This window comes from Octopus sinensis, unplaced genomic scaffold (assembly GCF_006345805.1).
Source record: "Octopus sinensis unplaced genomic scaffold, ASM634580v1 Contig19371, whole genome shotgun sequence".
In the NCBI taxonomy this organism is placed as follows: Eukaryota; Metazoa; Mollusca; class Cephalopoda; order Octopoda; family Octopodidae; genus Octopus; species Octopus sinensis.
This window is the reverse complement of record NW_021836300.1, coordinates 1-19,045: the sequence shown is the minus strand read 5'-3', so window position 1 is coordinate 19,045 and position 19,045 is coordinate 1. Positions and strand designations below refer to the sequence as shown.

Sequence of the window (19,045 nt, the reverse complement as noted above, 5' to 3'; positions counted from 1 at the left end):
TTTCGGTAACTTCAACCAATCAATGACATGATTTGGTGTGTTTACATTCTCATAACTTAGCGACGGAATAAGTACTAGGCTTACAAAGAATAAGTCCTGGGGTCGATGTGCCCGACTGAAGGCGGTGCTCCAGCATGGTCGCAGTCAAACAACTGAAACCAGTCAAAGAATAAAAGCATATACACCCTACACATATTGTGTGTCTATTTCAGAGGTGTGCCACCTACAGAAAATAGTGGGTCCATGCTCCTCTCGTATTACTGCATGGTACCACGACAGTTTGCAAGGCGTATGCAGTCAGTTCAAGTACAGTGGGTGTGGCGGTAACCAGAATAACTTCAAGACCAGGGAAGAATGTGAAAGGGCCTGCAAACCAATGAAGGGTAAGTTAAAAAAAGGGCCAGTGTGTTTGTTGTTGTGAATGCTGTTACTGTTGTTGAATCTATTCTGGCTGTTGTTGTTGTTGTTGTTGTTGTTAAAGCGGCGAGCTGGCAGAAACGTTAGCATGCTGGGTGAAATGCGTAGCCGTATTTCGTCTGCCACTACGTTCTGAGTTCAAATTCCGCCAAGGTCGACTTTGCCTTTCATCCTCTCGGGGGTCGATTAAATAAGTACCAGTTACGCACTGGGGTCGATATAATCGACTTAATCCATTTGTCTGTCCTTGTTTGTCCTCTCTGTGTTTAGCCCCTTGTGGGTAATAAAGAAATGGGTATTTCGTCTGCCGTTACGTTCTGATCTCAAATTCCGCCAAGGTCGACTTTGCCTTTCATCCTCTCGGGGGTCGATTAAATAAGTACCAGTTACGCACTGGGGTCGATATAATCGACTTAATCCATTTGTCTGTCCTTGTTTGTCCTCTCTGTGTTTAGCCCCTTGTGGACAATAAAGAAATAGGTATTTCGTCTGCCGCTACGTTCTGAGCTCAAATTCCGCCAAGGTCAACTTTGCCTTTCATCCTTTCGGGGTCGATTAAATAAGTACCAGTTATGCACTGGGGTCAATATAATCGACTTAATCCATTTGTCTGTCCTTGTTTGTCCCCTCTGTGTGTAGCCCCTTGTGGGCAGTAAAGAAATAAGAATCGTTAGCGTGCTGGACAAAATACTTAACTGCATTTTGCTTGTTGCTGTGTTCTGGGTTCAAATTCCGCCAAGGTTGACTTTACCTTTCATCCTTTCGGGGGTCGATAAATTAAGTACCAGTTGCATACTGGGGTCGATATAAGTGACTAATCCCTTTCCCCGAAATTTGAGGCCTTGTGCCTATAGTAGAAAGGATTATTGTTGTTGTTGTTCTTATTGCTATTGCTGCTGCTGCTCATGATGATGATGCTGTTGTTGTTCTTGTTGTTGTTGTTGCTCTAACCACTAAGCCACGTGCCTCCACTCCTGAGATGATATAGTAAGGTAAAGTTCCTTCCTCGTTTCCATGGCATTTACATTCCCCACCTGGATGGGACGCTGGTCCATTGTAGGATTAAAAGCACCCACTACTCGCTCAGAGTGGTTGGCGTTAGGAAGGGCATCCAGCTGTAGAAACCTTGCCAAATCAGATTGGGGCCTGATGCAGCCTCCCGGCTTGCCAGTTCTCAGTCGAACTGTCCAACCCATGCCAGCATGGAAAGCGGATGTTAAATGACAACGACGATGACAATGATGATGATGATGATGACGGTGATGATGATGATGATGACGATGATGATGATGATGACGATGACGATGACGATGATGATGACGGTGACAGTGGTGGTGGTGTTGGTGGTAGTGGTCGGATGCTGGTCCATCACAGGAGTTCTCATTTTTGCCAAGCTGAGTGAACTGGAGCGATATGAAATGAAGAGTTTTGCTCAAGAACACAATGCGTGGCCCAGCCCAGAGTAGATGTGAGACCAACGGGTACTAAAAAGTGGTCCTGCACTCATCAAAACCCTATAACTCCAGAACTAGGGCCCCACTACTGGATGGAGTTTAAAGTCATACCCAGGATCTGGGACTTCTAACCTCTAGTCTAATCACCTGTACATGGTGGAGGCACATGTCCTAGTGGTTAGAGCAGCAGACTCGCAGTGGAGGGATCGTGGGTTCGAATCTCAGACCGGACGATGTGTGTGTTTATGAGCGAAACACCTAAGCTCCACACGGATCTGGCAGAAGGTAATGGCAAACTTCCGCTGACTCTTTCGCCACAACTTTCTCTCACTCTTTCCTCCTGCGTCTTGCAGCTCACCTGCGACGGACCGGCGTCCCGTCCAGGTGGGGAACCTATACGCCAAGGAAACCGGCCCTTATGAGCCAGGTGTGGCTTGAGAAGGAACATTGTGGAAGCACATGGCCCAGTGGTTAGAGCAGCGGACTCGCGGTTGATGGATCGCAGGTTCGAATGTCAGACTGGGCGATGTGTGTGTTTATGAGCAAAAACACCTAAACTCCAAGCGGATCTGGCAGAAGTTAATGGCGAAACTTCTGCTGACTCTTTCGCCACAACTTTCTCTCGCTCTTTCCTCCTGCATCTTGCAGCTCACCTGTGATGGACCGACGTCCTGTCCAGGTGGGGAACCTATATGCCAAAGAAACCGGGAAACCGGCCCTTATGAGCCAGGTGTGGCTCGAGAAGGACCAAACAAACAACAAACCTGTACATGAACTTTGACCTCTGACCTCTATTTTCACTAGATCTCTGTGACCTCCCCCGAAATACTGGCAGGTGCCACAATGTCACTCGTCGCTGGCATTTCTCAAAGAAAGACAACAAATGCATAAGGTTCGCATTCACAGGCTGTGGTGGCAATGCCAACAACTTTGAAACAGAAGACGAATGTCGTAAAGCCTGCAAGGCCCCAGGTATTTTCCCATTCCGTATTTCCAACCTTTGTTCTTTTGTTGTTTCAATCATTTATCAACAGACTAGCAGTATTGCCCAGCGTTGCTCGGGTTTGTAAGGGAAATAACTATAAAGCATTTTTAGAGAGTTATAGCCAAAAAATAGCAAAAGAATGGGGAAAAAAATTATGGTAAATTTTTTTTGGAGAGTTAAAAAGGTCGAGTTGCGTCCCCTAGACAGTCTGTGGTTTGTGTTTCTGATTCTCGACCCGCATGTCGAATTTATCGATTGTTTTTCAGAACTGGGGGAACTTTTCAAAATTTTCGCTGCGTTAGTTTCGAATTATGACATTGGGCTATGCGTGTGTCAAGTTTCATCAGAATCGGTTGAAAGCCGTGGTCAGGGTGAGGGTACAACCTAACAGACACACAGACGCGCAGACAGACAAACTGCCGTTTATATAGAGAGAGATGCTTGCGTAGTATATTTAAAATTATATGGCCCCAACACATAAGCAATATGGAGCTATGGCAAAGAACAAATCAAGTTTCGATTAGGGAGCAAATATTTCAGAAAAAGTGGAAGTGGATTGGTAGCACAATTAGAAAATAAACACCAAATGTAGCAAAAAGTGCTTTACACAGCGCAGGAGTGGCTGTGTGGTAAGTAGCTTGCTTACCAACCACACAGTTCCGGGTTCAGTCCCACTGCGCGGCACCTTGGGCAAGTGTCTTCTACTATAGCCTTGGGCTGACTAAAGCCTTGTTAGTGGATTTGGTAGACGGAAACTAAAAGAAGACCGTCGTATATATATATATATATAGGAGTGGCTGTGTGGTAAGTAGCTTGCTTACCAACCACACAGTTCCGGGTTCAGTCCTACTGCGTGGCACCTTGGGCAAATGTCTTCTACTATAGCCTCGGGTCGACCAAAGCCTTGTGAGTGGATTTGGTGGACGGAAACTAAAAGAAGACCGTCGTATTATATATATATATATAGGAGTGGCTGTGAGGTAAGTAGCTTGCTTACCAACCACATGGTTCCGGGTTCAGTCCCACTGCGCGGCACCTTGGGCAAGTGTCTTCTACTATAGCCTCGGGCCGACCAAAGCCTTGTGAGTGGATTTGGTAGACGGAAACTAAAAGAAGCCCGTCGTATATATATATATATATAGGAGTGGCTGTGAGGTAACTAGCTTGCTTACCAACCACATCGTTCCGGGTTCAGTCCCACTGCATGGCACCTTGGGCAAATGTCTTCTACTATAGCCTCGGGCCGACCAAAGCCTTGTGAGTGGATTTGGTGGACGGAAACTGAAAGAAGCCCGTCGTATATATATATATATATATATATATATATATATATATGTGTGTGTGTATATATGTGTGTGTGTGTGTTTGTGTGTCTGTGTTTGTCTCCCAAACATCGCTTGACAACCGATGCTGGTGTGTTTACGTCCCCGTTACTTAGCGGTTCGGCAAAAGAGACCGATAGGATGAGTACTAGGCTTACAAAGAATAAGTCCTGGGGTCGATTTGCTCAACCAAAAGGCGGTGCTCCAGCATGGCCACTGTCAAATGACTGAAACAAGTCAAAGAGATGAAAAAGAGACAGTGGAAACCGGATGAATATAGAAAGAGAGGTAGGCCTAGGAACTCGTGGTGGAGATCAACACAAAAGGAACTAGAGACAGGGGGACATTCATGGCAGAGTATAAGTACAGAAGCGAAAAATTATGTGACATAGAATTCAATTATAAGTGGCCTATACTCCATGTTGGAGGGTTAAAGGCAGAAAAAAAAATATCTTCCATAAATATTCTGTGGTGAACTTAGCCTGATCCTCGGCTTCATTCCAGCACTTTGTGGTCTTTGGATAGATTTAGCTAAGTCCCCTAGATCAATGGGCTTAATATGAGGCCTAGTTTAACAAGACCACCTAGTCCCTGAGTGCTTTGAACAGAAGCTACAAGACTAGGGAGCCTTAATATAATCCCTGTTTTATCAAAGCCATCTAGTTCCTGGGTGCTTTGAACAGAAGCTACACGGGTAAGGAGCCTTAATTTGTTCCCTGTTTTATCAAAGCCATCTAGTTCCTGGGTACTTTGAACAGAAGCTACACGGGTAAGGAGCCTTAATTTGTTCCCTGTTTTATCAAAGCCATCTAGTTCCTGGGTACTTTGAACAGAAGCTACACGGGTAAGGAGCCTTAATTTGTTCCCTGTTTTATCAAAGCCATCTAGTTCCTGGGTACTTTGAACAGAAGCTACACGGGTAAGGAGCCTTAATTTGTTCCCTGTTTTATCAAAGCCATCTAGTTCCTGGGTGCTTTGAACAGAGGCTACACGAGTAAGGAGCCTTAATTTGTTCCCTGTTTTATCAAAGCCATCTAGTTCCTGGGTACTTTGAACAGAGGCTACAAGGGTAGGGAGCCTTAATATATTCCCTATTTTATCAAAGCCATCTAGTTCCTGGGTGCTTTTAGCAGAGTCTGCTTGAGTAGAGAGGTAAAATCTATTCCCTGATTAAACAAGACCACCTAGTCCCTGGGTACTTTAAACAGAAGTTATAGGGGTAGAAAGCTTCAATATATTCTCTGTTTTCAGCATCCAAATAGCTGCATTGATCATCTCATTCCACGGCTGGCTACACTTCTATACTTTACTAGCAGTATCACCCGGCGTTGCTCAGGTTTGTAAAGGAAATAACTATATAAGCATTTTTAGAGAGTTACTTCCCTTATAGATGCCAATTCGGGCTTTCTTAGCCATTTCTGTTTTGGTGTCTTCAAGCCATGATGTCGTTGTTCTAAAAGAACGCTGGTCTCCTTGACAACGCTTTACGACGTTGATTTCCTTACACTCCCTTCCCCACAGCTTCACGAGGGAGGGAAGAAGGGGGAGAAGCAAACAGGTGCAGGTGTGACCATGGACGCCAACTCCGCCGCCATCGACACACGAAAAATTATGCATTAAAATGGAATAAAAAATTATGTAAAATTATTTTTAAAGTCGTAGACTCATCGTAGACGCGCGCTAATAGCCAGACGGGCTCGATATGAATCACGACTATAAGATACCCGAATTTGGTTAAACTGCACCGCAAAATGTGGGAGTAGTTAGGAATCTAAATCGAAGGGGACAGACACTCACACAACTACAGTTTTATATATATAGATTTCATGAATTTCATTTCAGGAGAATCCGCTAAAGATGTGTGCCATTTCGCCAAGAAGATTGGCTCCTGCAAGGGCGCAATTCCGTCATGGTATTACGATATGTCGGTTGGTCAATGCATGAAATTTCTCTACGGAGGCTGTGAAGGCAACAAGAACAGGTTCAGGATGAAGCACGAGTGTGAAGCCACGTGCAACAAGAAGGGTGAGTTGACATCTCTCTCTCTCTTTTCTCTTTTACTTGTTTCAGTCATTTGACTACGGCCATGCTGGAGCACCACCTTTAATCGAGCAACTCGGCCCCGGGACGTATTCTTTTGTAACCCCAATACTTATTCTATCGGTCTCTTTTGCCGAACCGCTAAGTGACGGGGACATAAACACACCAGCATCGGTTGTCAAGCAATGCTAGGGGAACAAACACAGACACACAAACATACACGCACACACATATATATATATATACATATATACGACGGACTTCTTTCAGTTTCCATCTACCAAATCCATGCACAAGGCTTTGGTCGGCCCGAGGCTATAGTAGAAGACACTTGCCCAAGGTGCCACGCAGTGGGACTGAACCCAGAACCATGTTGTTGGTAAGCAAGCTACTTACCACACATATTTCTTTACTACCCACAAGGGGCTAAACACAGAGGGGACAAACAAGGACAGACAAAGGGATTAAGTCGATTACATCGACCCCAGTGCGTAACTGGTACTTAATTTATCGACCCCGAAAGGATGTAAGGCAAAGTCAACCTTGGCGGAATTTGAACTCAGAACGTAACGGCAGACGAAATACGGCTACACATTTCATCCGGCATGCTAACGATTCTGCCAGCTCGCCGCCCACTACTTACCACACAGCCACTCCTACGCCTATATGGATGGTTAAAGCTGTAATGTCACTTTGGTGCAGGGGTTAGCACAGTTATACAATTTACAGCAGATACAGCGCAACCAAAAGAATACCCTTCATCAGGCATTTGCCATATCCTGAACGCCTTACTTCCCGGGGCATGGACACATTGAAACTCCGACGTCTGGCAGCTGACTTGGCAGACACCCATAAAATTATCAACCATCACACAAACAATAACTCTGAGCATCTCTTCAAACTCCACCCATCTAACACCTGTGGACATATTTACAAAGTCAGAAAACAACACAGCTCCCATGACTTGAGGAAACATTTTTTCATGCTAAGAGTTGCTGAAGCATGGAACAAACTGCCGGCATCAGTTGTTAATTGTCGGAGCACTGCATCCTTCAAAACTTCCATGCTTCCTGAGATTCGCCAACACTACACCTGATTTTCTCCCCTCCATACACACGCTGAAGCATGGAACAAACTGCCGGCATTAGTTGTTAGTTGTCGGAGCACTGCATCCTTCAAAACTTCCATGCTTCCTGAGATTCGCCAACACTACACCTGATTTTCTCCCCTCCATACACACACCAGCATGTATCTGACTCATACATTGTTCACTTCCCAGACATTTGTACATTACTGCATATGCTTTATATGCACTTTCTGACAAGTTGTGGTGCACCTCAGCACTGTATACAATAATTTCATTATTATTATTATTATTATTATTATTATTAAATATTACAGCTATTTTCCATCTTCCATCTTCTTGTGTGTATGTGTGTGTGTGTGTGTAGTTCAAATTTACACAAAAAAAATTTACAATGGTCTTTTCTACAGATATCTGCCGCCTTCCGGAAGATTCTGGAATCTGCTATGCATACAGCACTGCCTATTTCTACGACTCGAACATGAAGAAATGCCGGAAGTTTGTGTATGGAGGGTGTGGTGGTAATGCCAACCGTTTCCCTACCATGGGAGCTTGTTATAATTTGTGTGGCCCAAATGCTACAACTCCAAGAAACCATACAGGTCCAGTAATCCCAGGACGTAAGTGTGCAGCAGATTTTCAATTGTTTTTCATTCAGTTTTCAGTTTTTTCATTCATTTTTCAATCGTTTTTCATTCATTTTTCAATAAGTTTTCATTCATTTTTCAGTTTTTTTAATTCTTTTTTCAAATTTTTCATTCATTTTTCAATAGGTTTTCATTCATTTTTCAGTTTTTTTTTTTTTCAATTTTTCAATCATTTTCAATCGTTTTTCATTCATTTTGCAATCATTTTTCATTCCTTTTTCAGTTTTTTTTATTCATTTTTCAAATTTTTAATTCTTTTTTCAAATTTTTCAATCATTTTCAATCGTTTTTCATTTGCTTGTTTTTATGCCTTCATTCTTCCATCAGACTTATCCCACTACCATTATGATGGCCACCACCACTGTTGTGAGCATGCAGTGATGACTATCATATCACTTCTGACAATGCAACAACCACCACCACTACCACCACCACCACCACCACCACCACCACCACCACCACCACCACCACCACCACCACCACCACCACCACCACCACCACCACCACCAATGCACTGACCTCCATTACCACTGCTGTTGTTGCATAACTCCAACCACCACCATCACATCACCACCACCACCATCATTGAACCTCCACCGCCATCATCACTGCACCAGCACCACCATTATTATCACACCACCATCATCATCACCACTACCATTGCCTCCACCACCCCACCATCACCACCTCCACCACAGTCATCACCCCACCATTATTATCACACCATCACCACTGCCTCCACCGCTATCATCGCCCCCACCACCACTGCCGTCGCCACCAACACCACTACCATTATCTATACATCTGTCTCATTACCATTAATTACAGCAATCTCCGTCAAACAGCCAATGAAATGCAAGTTGCCGGCAACGACGGGCTCGTGTCAGGACATCCGTCGAATGTGGTACTATGACCACGTCAAGGAACAGTGCGACCAGTTCTTCTACTCTGGCTGCGGCGGCAACGGCAACCGGTTCCACACTGAACTGGAATGCTTGGCATCCTGCCGAGTGAAATCCGGGCCCGAGATGCGGCCCCCGACTGTTTTCACTCTGCCCCCGTTCCTTACTGTGACCCCGACCAACAACATCATAAAGCTTGGAGTCGATCTCAAGAAGAAGGTGGTCTTGCAGTGCGGAGAAGCCGTCGGATATTCTGTCACATGGAGTCATAATGGGTGAGTGGTCACTTTTAAGGTGGACACTTGTAGTGGACACCCTTCCAGCTGTCAGTGCCATTGATTAAATAAGTACCAGTTACGCACTGGGGTCGATGTAATCAACTTAATCCCTTTGTCCTTGTTTGTCCCTTCTGTGTTTAGCCCCTTGTGGGCAATAAAGAAATAACATTGATAGGTAACATAAGCAGAATAGCATTGTACTTCGTTTTACCCCCTCCCCTCTTTTGCCTTGTCTCTCCTTTTAACGAACCACTTAATTGCTAAATACACATAGGTACATAACGAAAATAATAATTACTGTATTTTAACATGTATAAAAAACCCTCGTGTATATGGAAGCCCCACCAATTTTGTGAGGTTAAAATTTTGGAAAAACGGTTTTCTAAAGGATTATAAAGTGGAGGTGCATGGCTTAGTGGTTAGGGTGTCAGCATCATGATCGTAAGATTGTGGTTTCGATTCCTGGACCGGGCGACGTGTTGTGTTCTTGAGCAAAACACTTCATTTCACATTGCTCCAGTTCACTCAGCTGGCAAAAATGAGTAACGCTGCGATGGACTGGCGTCCCGTCCATCTGGGGAACACATACGCCATAGAAACCGGGAAACCGGGCCCATGAGCCTGGCTAGGCTTTAAAAAGGCACATTTATTATTTATTTAAGGGATTATAATACTATCCATGTATAAGAAACTCCCATAGGCGCAGGAGTGGCTGTGTGCTAAGTAGCTTGCTGCCCAACCACATGGTTCCGGGTTCAGTTCCACTGCGTAGCACCTTGGGCAAGTGTCTTCTACTATAGCCTCGGGCTGACCAAAGCCTTGTGAGTGGATTTGGTAGATGGAAACTGAAAGAAGCCCGTCGTATATATGTATATATTATATATATATACATATATATATATATATATATATATATAGGGGCAGGAGTAGCTGTGTGGTAAGTAGCTTGCTTATCAACCACATGGTTCCGGGTTCAGTCCCACTGCGTGGCACCTTGGGCAAGTGTCTTCTACTATAGCCTCGGGCCAACCAAAGCCTTGTGAGTGGATTTGGTAGACGGAAACTGAAAGAAGCCCATCGTATATATGTGTATATAATATATATATATGTTTGTGTGTCTGTGTGTGTTTGTTCCCCCAGCATTGCTTGACAACCGATGCTGGTGTGTTTATGTCCCCGTTACTTAGCGGTTCGACAAAGGAGACCGATAGAATAAGTACTGGGCTTACAAAAGAATAAGTCCCGGGGTCGAGTTGCTCGATTAAAGGCGGTGCTCCAGCACGGCCGCAGTCAAATGACTGAAACAAGTAAAAGAGTAAAGAGTATATTCTTTTAACCTAATTTTTGGCAAAAAAAGGGGTTCCTTATGCACCTTAAAATGTGGTTTATACCTTGTTCTATCCCTCCTCCTTTCTCTCTCTCTCTCTGTTCTTCAGCAAAGACATCTTCCCAGACAACCGACATGATATTCGAGGATGGGAATTGGTCATCCACGATGTGGACTACAAAGATGTTGGTTTATATACCTGTCGACGGAACGATGACATCACAGACACACCTTTGGAAAGGTATCAACTGAATATCAAAGGTAAGCAGACATAGTCTATCCAGGACTACATTATCTAATGTGCTCTTGTTTGTTGTTGTTGTTTAGCCCCAGGTCAGTCCTGTTCCAGGAGACCTATGATCAAAGGCATTCCAACTGTGACCATCCTGCCTTTTATATAGACATAGTCTATCTAGGACTACATTATCTAATGTGCTCTTCTTTGTTGTTGTTTAGCCCCAGGTCAGTCCTGTTCCAGGAGACCTATGATCAAAGAAGTTCCAGCTGTGACCACCCTGCCTTTTATATAGACATAGTCTATCTAGGACTACATTATCTAATGTGCTCTTCTTTGTTGTTGCTGTTGTTTAGCCCCAGGTCAGTGTCCTGTTCCAGGAGACCTATGATCAAAGGCATTCCAACTGTGACCATCCTGCCTTTTCTTTGGACATAGTCTATCCAGGACTACATTATCTAATGGGCTCTTCTTTGTTGTTGCTGTTGTTTAGCCCCAGGTCAGTCCTGTTCCAGGAGACCTATGATCAAAGAAGTTGCAGCTGTGACCATCCTGCCTTTTATATAGACATAGTCTATCTAGGACTACATTATCTAATGTGCTCTTCTTTGTTGTTGCTGTTGTTTAGCCCCAGGTCAGTGTCCTGTTCCAGGAGACCTATGATCAAAGAAGTTCCAACTGTGACCATCCTGCCTTTTATATAGACATAGTCTATCTAGGACTACATTATCTAATGTGCTCTTCTTTGTTGTTGCTGTTTAGCCCCAGGTCAGTCCTGTTCCAGGAGTCCTATGATCAAAGGCATTCCAACTGTGACCATCCTGCCTTTTCTTTGGACATAGTCTATCTAGGACAACATTATCTAATGTGCTCTTCTTTGTTGTTGCTGTTGTTTAGCCCCAGGTCAGTGTCCTGTTCCAGGAGACCTATGATCAAAGGCATTCCAACTGTGACCATCCTGCCTTTTATATAGACATAGTCTATCTAGGACTACATTATCTAATGTGCTCTTCTTTGTTGTTGTTGTTTAGCCCCAGGTCAGTCCTGTTCCAGGAGACCTATAATCAAAGGCATTCCAACTGTGACCATCCTGCCTTTTCTTTGGACATAGTCTATCCATGACTTCATTATCTAATGGGCTCTTCTTTGTTGTTGTTGTTGTTTAGCCCCAGGTCAGTCCTGTTCCAGGAGACCTATGATCAAAGAAGTTGCAGCTGTGACCATCCTGCCTTTTATATAGACATAGTCTATCTAGGACAACATTATCTAATGTGCTCTTCTTTGTTGTTGCTGTTGTTTAGCCCCAGGTCAGTGTCCTGTTCCAGGAGACCTATGATCAAAGGCATTCCAACTGTGACCATCCTGCCTTTTATATAGACATAGTCTATCTAGGACTACATTATCTAATGTGCTCTTCTTTGTTGTTGTTGTTTAGCCCCAGGTCAGTCCTGTTCCAGGAGACCTATGATCAAAGAAGTTGCAGCTGTGACCATCCTGCCTTTTATATAGACATAGTCTATCTAGGACTACATTATCTAATGTGCTCTTCTTTGTTGTTGTTGTTTAGCCCCAGGTCAGTCCTGTTCCAGGAGACCTATGATCAAAGAAGTTGCAGCTGTGACCATCCTGCCTTTTATATAGACATAGTCTATCTAGGACTACATTATCTAATGTGCTCTTCTTTGTTGTTGCTGTTGTTTAGCCCCAGGTCAGTCCTGTTCCAGGAGACCTATGATCAAAGGCATTCCAGCTGTGACCATCCTGCCTTTTATATAGACATAGTCTATCTAGGACTACATTATCTAATGTGCTCTTCTTTGTTGTTGTTGTTTAGCCCCAGGTCAGTCCTGTTCCAGGAGACCTATGATCAAAGAAGTTCCAACTGTGACCATCCTGCCTTTTATATAGACATAGTCTATCTAGGACTACATTATCTAATGTGCTCTTCTTTTTTGTTGTTGTTTAGCCCCAGGTCAGTCCTGTTCCAGGAGACCTATGATCAAAGAAGTTCCAGCTGTGACCATCCTGTCTTTTATCCATACATAGTGTATCTGAGATTTCATTATCTAAGGTATCCTGCCTTGTTGTTTAGCCCAAGGTCAGAACAGATCAATGATCAAAGATGTTCCAGCCATAAGATCCTGTTTTAAGTTAGGTCATAAAGTATCTCTGACTACATTATATAATTATATAATTATATAATTATATAATTACTAGCAGTATCGCCCGGCGTTGCTCGGGTTTGTAAGGGAAATAACTATATAAGCATTTTTAGAGAGTTACTTCCCTTATAGATGCCAATTCGGGCTTTCTTAGCCATTTCTGTTTTGGTGTCTTCAAGCCATGAAGTCATTGTTCTAAAAGAACGCTGGTCTCCTTGACAACACTTTACGACGTTGATTTCCTTACACTCCCTTCCCCACAGCTGCACGAGGGAGGGAAGAAGGGGGAGAAGCAAACAGGTGCAGGTGTGACCATGGACGCCAACTCCGCCGCCATCGACACACGAAAAATTATGCATTAAAATGGAATAAAAAATGATGTTAAATTATTTTTAAATTCGTAGACTCATCGTAGACGCACGCTAATAGCCAGAAGGGCTCGATATTAATCACGACTATAAGATACCCGGTTTTGGTTAAACTGCATCGCAAAATGTCGGAGTAGTTAGGAATCTAAATCGAAGGGGACAGACACTCACACAACTAGAGTTTTATATATATATAGATATAATGGCAAATTAAATTTTAATGTTGAAGTGAATCTAACGGATTTTGTATGTTTCTTAAATGGCTTATAAGCACCTTCCACGCTGCAACTGTTTTCGTTCCAGCACACGATCTCAGATCAGGTCACTTGCTATGCAAGTACATCTCCGTAAAAAAATATATACAAATTATAAAAATAATTTTAAAAAATATACAGTACAGTACTGTTTCTACTTTGTGGATTTTCACCTATCGCAGGGGTGATTTGAAACATCACACCTTCAATAGTTGAGAGATTACTGTATTTTCTTCTGTGTTTTATATATATATATAAATGTTTATGTTTGTTTACATGCATACATGTTACAAGTCACTAAATTTTTTATTTATTTCCATAGGTCAAACTATCATCGTTATCATCTTCATTATCACCATCGTCAACATTTTCACATCAGATTTTATTTGCTCGTATGGGATGAGCATGACATCTCCGCCACTTGTGATCTTTCTGTTATCTTTGCCTCTTCCGACTTCTTTCTGTCTCTTCCTTTTCCGCTGGTTCCTTCTCCATGGAACTTCTGTCCTCAACCCTCAACCTCCAAGTGCATCGCATCTTTACAACAGTGCAAACTCCTCTCGTCTCGCACATCACATTTGAATCCTTTCGTACCTATATCTCTTCTGGCTTAACTCGTGACTGCTCCATCGTTCATGCACGCTAATACTATATTTCTCCATTCAATGCTCATGATTTTCTAACATGCAATGTTGCACCTCGTACACAAGCATCGTACAGTCTGCTCTTTCGTTCAAACAGAGTATCTCTTCGTTGCCAACTGAGGTAACACCTCTTACTTTTAACTACTCCTCTGCACTTGTTTCATACAAAATCTTTCTTTTTTATCAACCTGCTTTTCATTCTGTTGCTCCTTCTGTGCACCCATAGTTTATTTTGGCTATCCGGTTGCTGCCTTTTCACTTTCTGCATATTGAGCATGGCCCCTTCCTGCTCGCCAGCGAAAATCTTCTCTGCTGACGAGCTGGCAGAAACATTAGCAAGCCGGGCGAAGTGCTTAACGGTATTTCGTCTGCCGTTACATTCTGAGTTCAAATTCCGCCGAGGTCGACTTTGCCATTCATCCTTTCGGGGTTCATAAATTAAGTACCAGTTGAGTACTTGTGGGGGGTCAATGCAATCAATTGGTCCATTCCCAAAAAATTTCAGCCCTTGTGCCTACAGTATAAAGGGTTATTATAGTTAATGGTAAGGTGTTGGATTGACAGGATTAGGGTTGGTGGAAAGGCGGCAAGCTAGCAGAAACATTAGCATGCTGGGCGAAGTGCTTAAAGGTATTTCTTCTGCCGTTACGTTCTGAGTTCAAATTCCGCCGAGGTCGACTTTGCCTTTCATCCTTTCGGGATCGATAAATTAAGTACCAGTTACGTACTGGGGTCGATGTAATCGACTTAATCTGTTTTTCTGTCCCTGTGTGTCCCCTCTGTGTTTAGCCCCTTGTGGGTAGTAAAGAAATAGGCATTTCATCTGCCGTTACATTCTGACTTCAAACTCCGCCGAGGTCAATTTTGCCTTTCATCCTTTCGGGGTCGATAAATTAAGTACCAGTTACGCACTGGGGTCGATGTAATCGACTTAATCCCTTTGTCTGTCCTTGTTTGTCCCCTCTCTATTTAGCCCCTTGTGGGCAATAAAGGAATAAGAATCTTCTCTTCCTTCACTCTGACTAAAACCTTTCACCTTATTTTGAGGTTTCTCAATTCTAAACCTTACTTTTGTCTTTGAAATTCTTCCTCCAATTCTTCAACACATTCAGTCATAAGGACCTGATTACAAGGAAAAAGAAGTTCCCACAGAAGTCCCTCAGTTGTGAGCTCTTCCGCTGTGGCCCGTAGCCTGCATGCTAAATTCTTGATTAAATGCTGATAACATCCCTGTCCATGTCTTCCTTGGCTCTCACAGGCCATTTGTCACTGTTTAGCTTTCTTCATGACCACCAGAATACAAAACATGATACCTTTGTCCTGTTTACCCTCTTTTACTCTTTCACTTGTTTCAGTCATTTGACTGTGGCCATGCTAGAGCACCGCCTTTTAGTCGAGTAAATTGACCCCAGGACTTATTCTTTGTAAGCCCAGTACTTATTCTATTGGTCTCTTTTGCTGAACCGCTAAGTTACGGGGGACATAAACACACCACTATCGGTTGTTTAACGTCCGCTTTCCATGCTGGCATGGATTTGACAGTTCAACTGGGGTCTGGGAAGCCAGAAGGCTGCATCAGGCTCCAGTCTGATCTGGCAGTGTTTCTACGGCTGGATGCCCTTCCTAATGCCAACCACTCTGTGAGTGTAGTGGGTGCTTTTTACGTGCCACCCGCTCAGGTGCCAGACGGAGCTGGCAAACAGCCACGGATGGATGGTGCTTTTTACGTGCCAGTCGAGGCGGCGCTGGCAACGGCCATGAACGGATGGTGGTGCCAGACGAGTCTGGCAAATGGCCAGTCAGGCAAATGGCTGAATAATAATAATAATAATAGTAATAATAATAATAATAATAAATTTCGAACCTGAGTTCTCATTCCTAAGGTATTTCTTATTGCTCTTATTCTTTCTGTCTCTCTGTCTTCCCAAAGTTCTCTTGCTCTCTCTCCCTCTTTTACTCCGAATCCCAACCAATTTTCTCTCTCTCTCTCTCTCTCTCTCTGAATACTTCCAACACTTCCACGCATGCCCAGCTACTAATTCTGTTGCCATTTCCTAATCATTCTCCATTCTGTCCGAGCTCTCAATCAACGAAACATAAGCAAAAGGATATATATATATTTTTTTTTTGCCCCTTTTCCCTGCCAAAAGGACTTTGTTTCAAATCCTGGAAACTCCTCAGCAAATGACTCACAAACCCCCCCACACACACACACCCCTACACACATAGATACACACAGACATTCTTTTATTCTTTTACTTGTTTCAGTCATGTGACTGTGGCCATGCTGGAGCACCGCCTTTAGTCAAGCAAATCGACCCCAGGACTTATTCTTTGTAAGCCTAGTACTTATTCTATCGGTTTCTTTTGCCAAACCACTAAGTTACAGGGACGTAAACACACCAGCATCGGTTGTCAAGTGATGTTGGGGGGACAAACACACACATACACATATATGTTTCAGTTTCCGTCTACCAAATCCACTCACAAGGCTTTGGTCGGCCCGAGGCTATAGTAGAAGACACTTGCCCAAGGTGCCACACAGTGGGACTGAACCCGGAACCATGTGGTTGGTTAATCAAGCTACTTACCACACAGCCACACCATATATATACATGATGGGCTTCTTTCAGTTTCCATCTACCAAATCCACTGACAAGGCTTTTGTCGGACCGAGGCTACAGTGGAAGACACTTGCCCAAGGTGCCATGCAGTGGGACTGAACCTGGAACCATGTGGTTGATAATTAAGCTACTTACTACACAGCCACTCCATATATATATGACGGGCTTCTTTCATTTTCCGTCTACCAAATCCACTCACAAGACTAGAAGACATTTGCCCAAGGTGCCACGCAGTGATACTGAACCCGGAACCATGTGGTTGGCAAGCAAGCTACTTACCACACAGCCACTCCTACGCCTATAAGCTCATACGCATACAAAAGCACACATTTCATCCATTCATTTGGTTCTCATTGTGCATTTGAGGTGGCGACAAGATCATTCCACCTTCTAACACTGAAAGCCTCCTTGACAGCTTGTTTCATCGTTAACCCTTCTGCTTTTAAGGTCTTTTGTTATTGTTCTCCACCACATTTCTTTTGGTTGGCCACGTCTTGTTTTACCTTGTGGAACCCATTGCAAAGCGATTCTGACAACTGAGTTCGGTTTACAGCAACAAACACTCGACCCAGCCATTTCTTTCTCCTTTCTTCAGTAGTTTCTCTTATTGGTTTCAAGTTATCCTTGGTATGTTATTGGCTAGTTGAGGTCAAATTCAACCAGTAGAGCTTCAGAAACATACATGCATACGTAGACATATATATACACAGATATACACAGTGTGGTTGTACATTCCAGTGCCGGTAACTATCAATGAGGACCAGAAAACCTACACGGTCGCTGCTAACCAATCAGTGACAATACCCTGTCAAGCCCACGGAATCCCTAAGCCTAGGACCATGTGGTTTAGGGAGGGCAAGAAGCTGCACAACAACGACAACTACCAGATTTTCAAGAATGGGACCCTGTTCATCACGCATCTTACACACCACAGGACTGGGATGTACAGGTGTACTGCCTCGAACGGTTATAAAGACAGTGCCAGCAGGAGCGTCAAAGTAGAACTACAGAGTAAGACACCACCACGAGGTTCTGTGTGGAAGGATGTGGAAGCGTGCATGAACGTGCGTGTGTGTGTGTGTGTGTGTGCACGTGTACGAGTGTTGGCCACATCTTGTGTGTGCATGTGTACAAGTGTGTTGTGTGTGTGTGTGCACATGTGTGTGTGAGAGCATGTGTACAAGTGTGTGTGTGTGTGTGTTTGTGCACATGTGTGTGTGTGCATGTGTACTAGTGTGTGTGTGCACATGTGTGAGCACGTGTACAAGTGTATGTGTGTGCCCATGTACGAGTGTGTGTGTGTGTGTGTGCCCATGTACGAGTGTGTGTGTGTGTGTGTGTGTGCCCATGTACAAGTGTGTGGTGTGTGTGTACATGTATGAGTGTGTGTGTGTGCTCGTGTACGAGTATGTGTGTGTGCACGTGTACGAGTGTGTGTGTGTGTGTGCAAATGTGTGTGTGCACGTGTACTAGTGTGTGTGTGTGTGTGTGCACGTGTACGAGTGTGTGCATGTGTACTAGTGTGTGTGTGTGTGTGTGCACATGTGTGAGCACATGTACAAGTGTGTCTGTGTGTGCCCATGTACGAGTATGTGTGTGTGTGTGTGTGTGTGCCTGTGTACGAGTGTGTGTGTGTGTGTGTGTGTTAGACCATGCGTATTTGTGTACGTATATATTCACAAATATGTGTCTGTTTGTGGTTGTGGATGTTTGTGAATATTGACGTCTCAATGTTTCTTCTTGAATGAAATGGTAATTGAAGGTTACACTCCTCATTCACACACACACACACATATGTGTGTGTGTGTGTATGAGTGTGTGTGTGTATGAGTGGATGTACATTATATATGCATACATTCATAAATGCACGAATATATGTATGTACATGTTTAGCATAATTTTTATGTATAAGCATTATATACATATATATAGATATATACTAGCAGTATCGCCTGGTGTTGCTCGGGTTTGTAAGGGAAATAACTATATAAGCATTTTTAGAGAGTTACTTCCCTTATATAAACTGAGCAAAAATGCATTAAAAATGCGGAAAAAATTATGGTAAATTTTTTTTTAAACCGTAGACTCATCGCAGACGCACGCTAATACCCAGAAGGGCTCGATATGAATCATGACTATAAGATACCCACTTTTGGTTAAACTGCACTGCAAAATGTGGGAGTAGTGAGGAATCTAAATCGGAGTAGACAGACACACACACAACTTCAGTTTTATATATAAGGAGATATATAATGCAAATAAGAAAATGGAGAAACAAATTTAGTTTGTTCATCAACTTTCG

At 43.5% G+C, this 19,045-nt stretch overlaps 1 protein-coding gene across 1 annotated transcript in view; it reads left to right on the top strand.

Annotated features, from left to right (window-relative positions):
- LOC115232125 (papilin) overlaps positions 1-17,813 on the top strand; it is a gene marked incomplete at its 3' end in the record, with an annotated part of 62,266 nt that extends 44,453 nt beyond the window's left edge. The window contains exons 11-17 of the mRNA XM_036500259.1: positions 213-383; positions 2,676-2,843; positions 6,021-6,203; positions 7,713-7,922; positions 8,778-9,126; positions 10,566-10,717; positions 17,482-17,813. Of these exons, the coding sequence (XP_036356152.1) occupies positions 213-383; positions 2,676-2,843; positions 6,021-6,203; positions 7,713-7,922; positions 8,778-9,126; positions 10,566-10,717; positions 17,482-17,813 (1,565 nt within the window). The remainder of the gene's footprint in view (positions 1-212; positions 384-2,675; positions 2,844-6,020; positions 6,204-7,712; positions 7,923-8,777; positions 9,127-10,565; positions 10,718-17,481) is intronic.
- Positions 17,814-19,045: the final 1,232 nt, after the last annotated feature.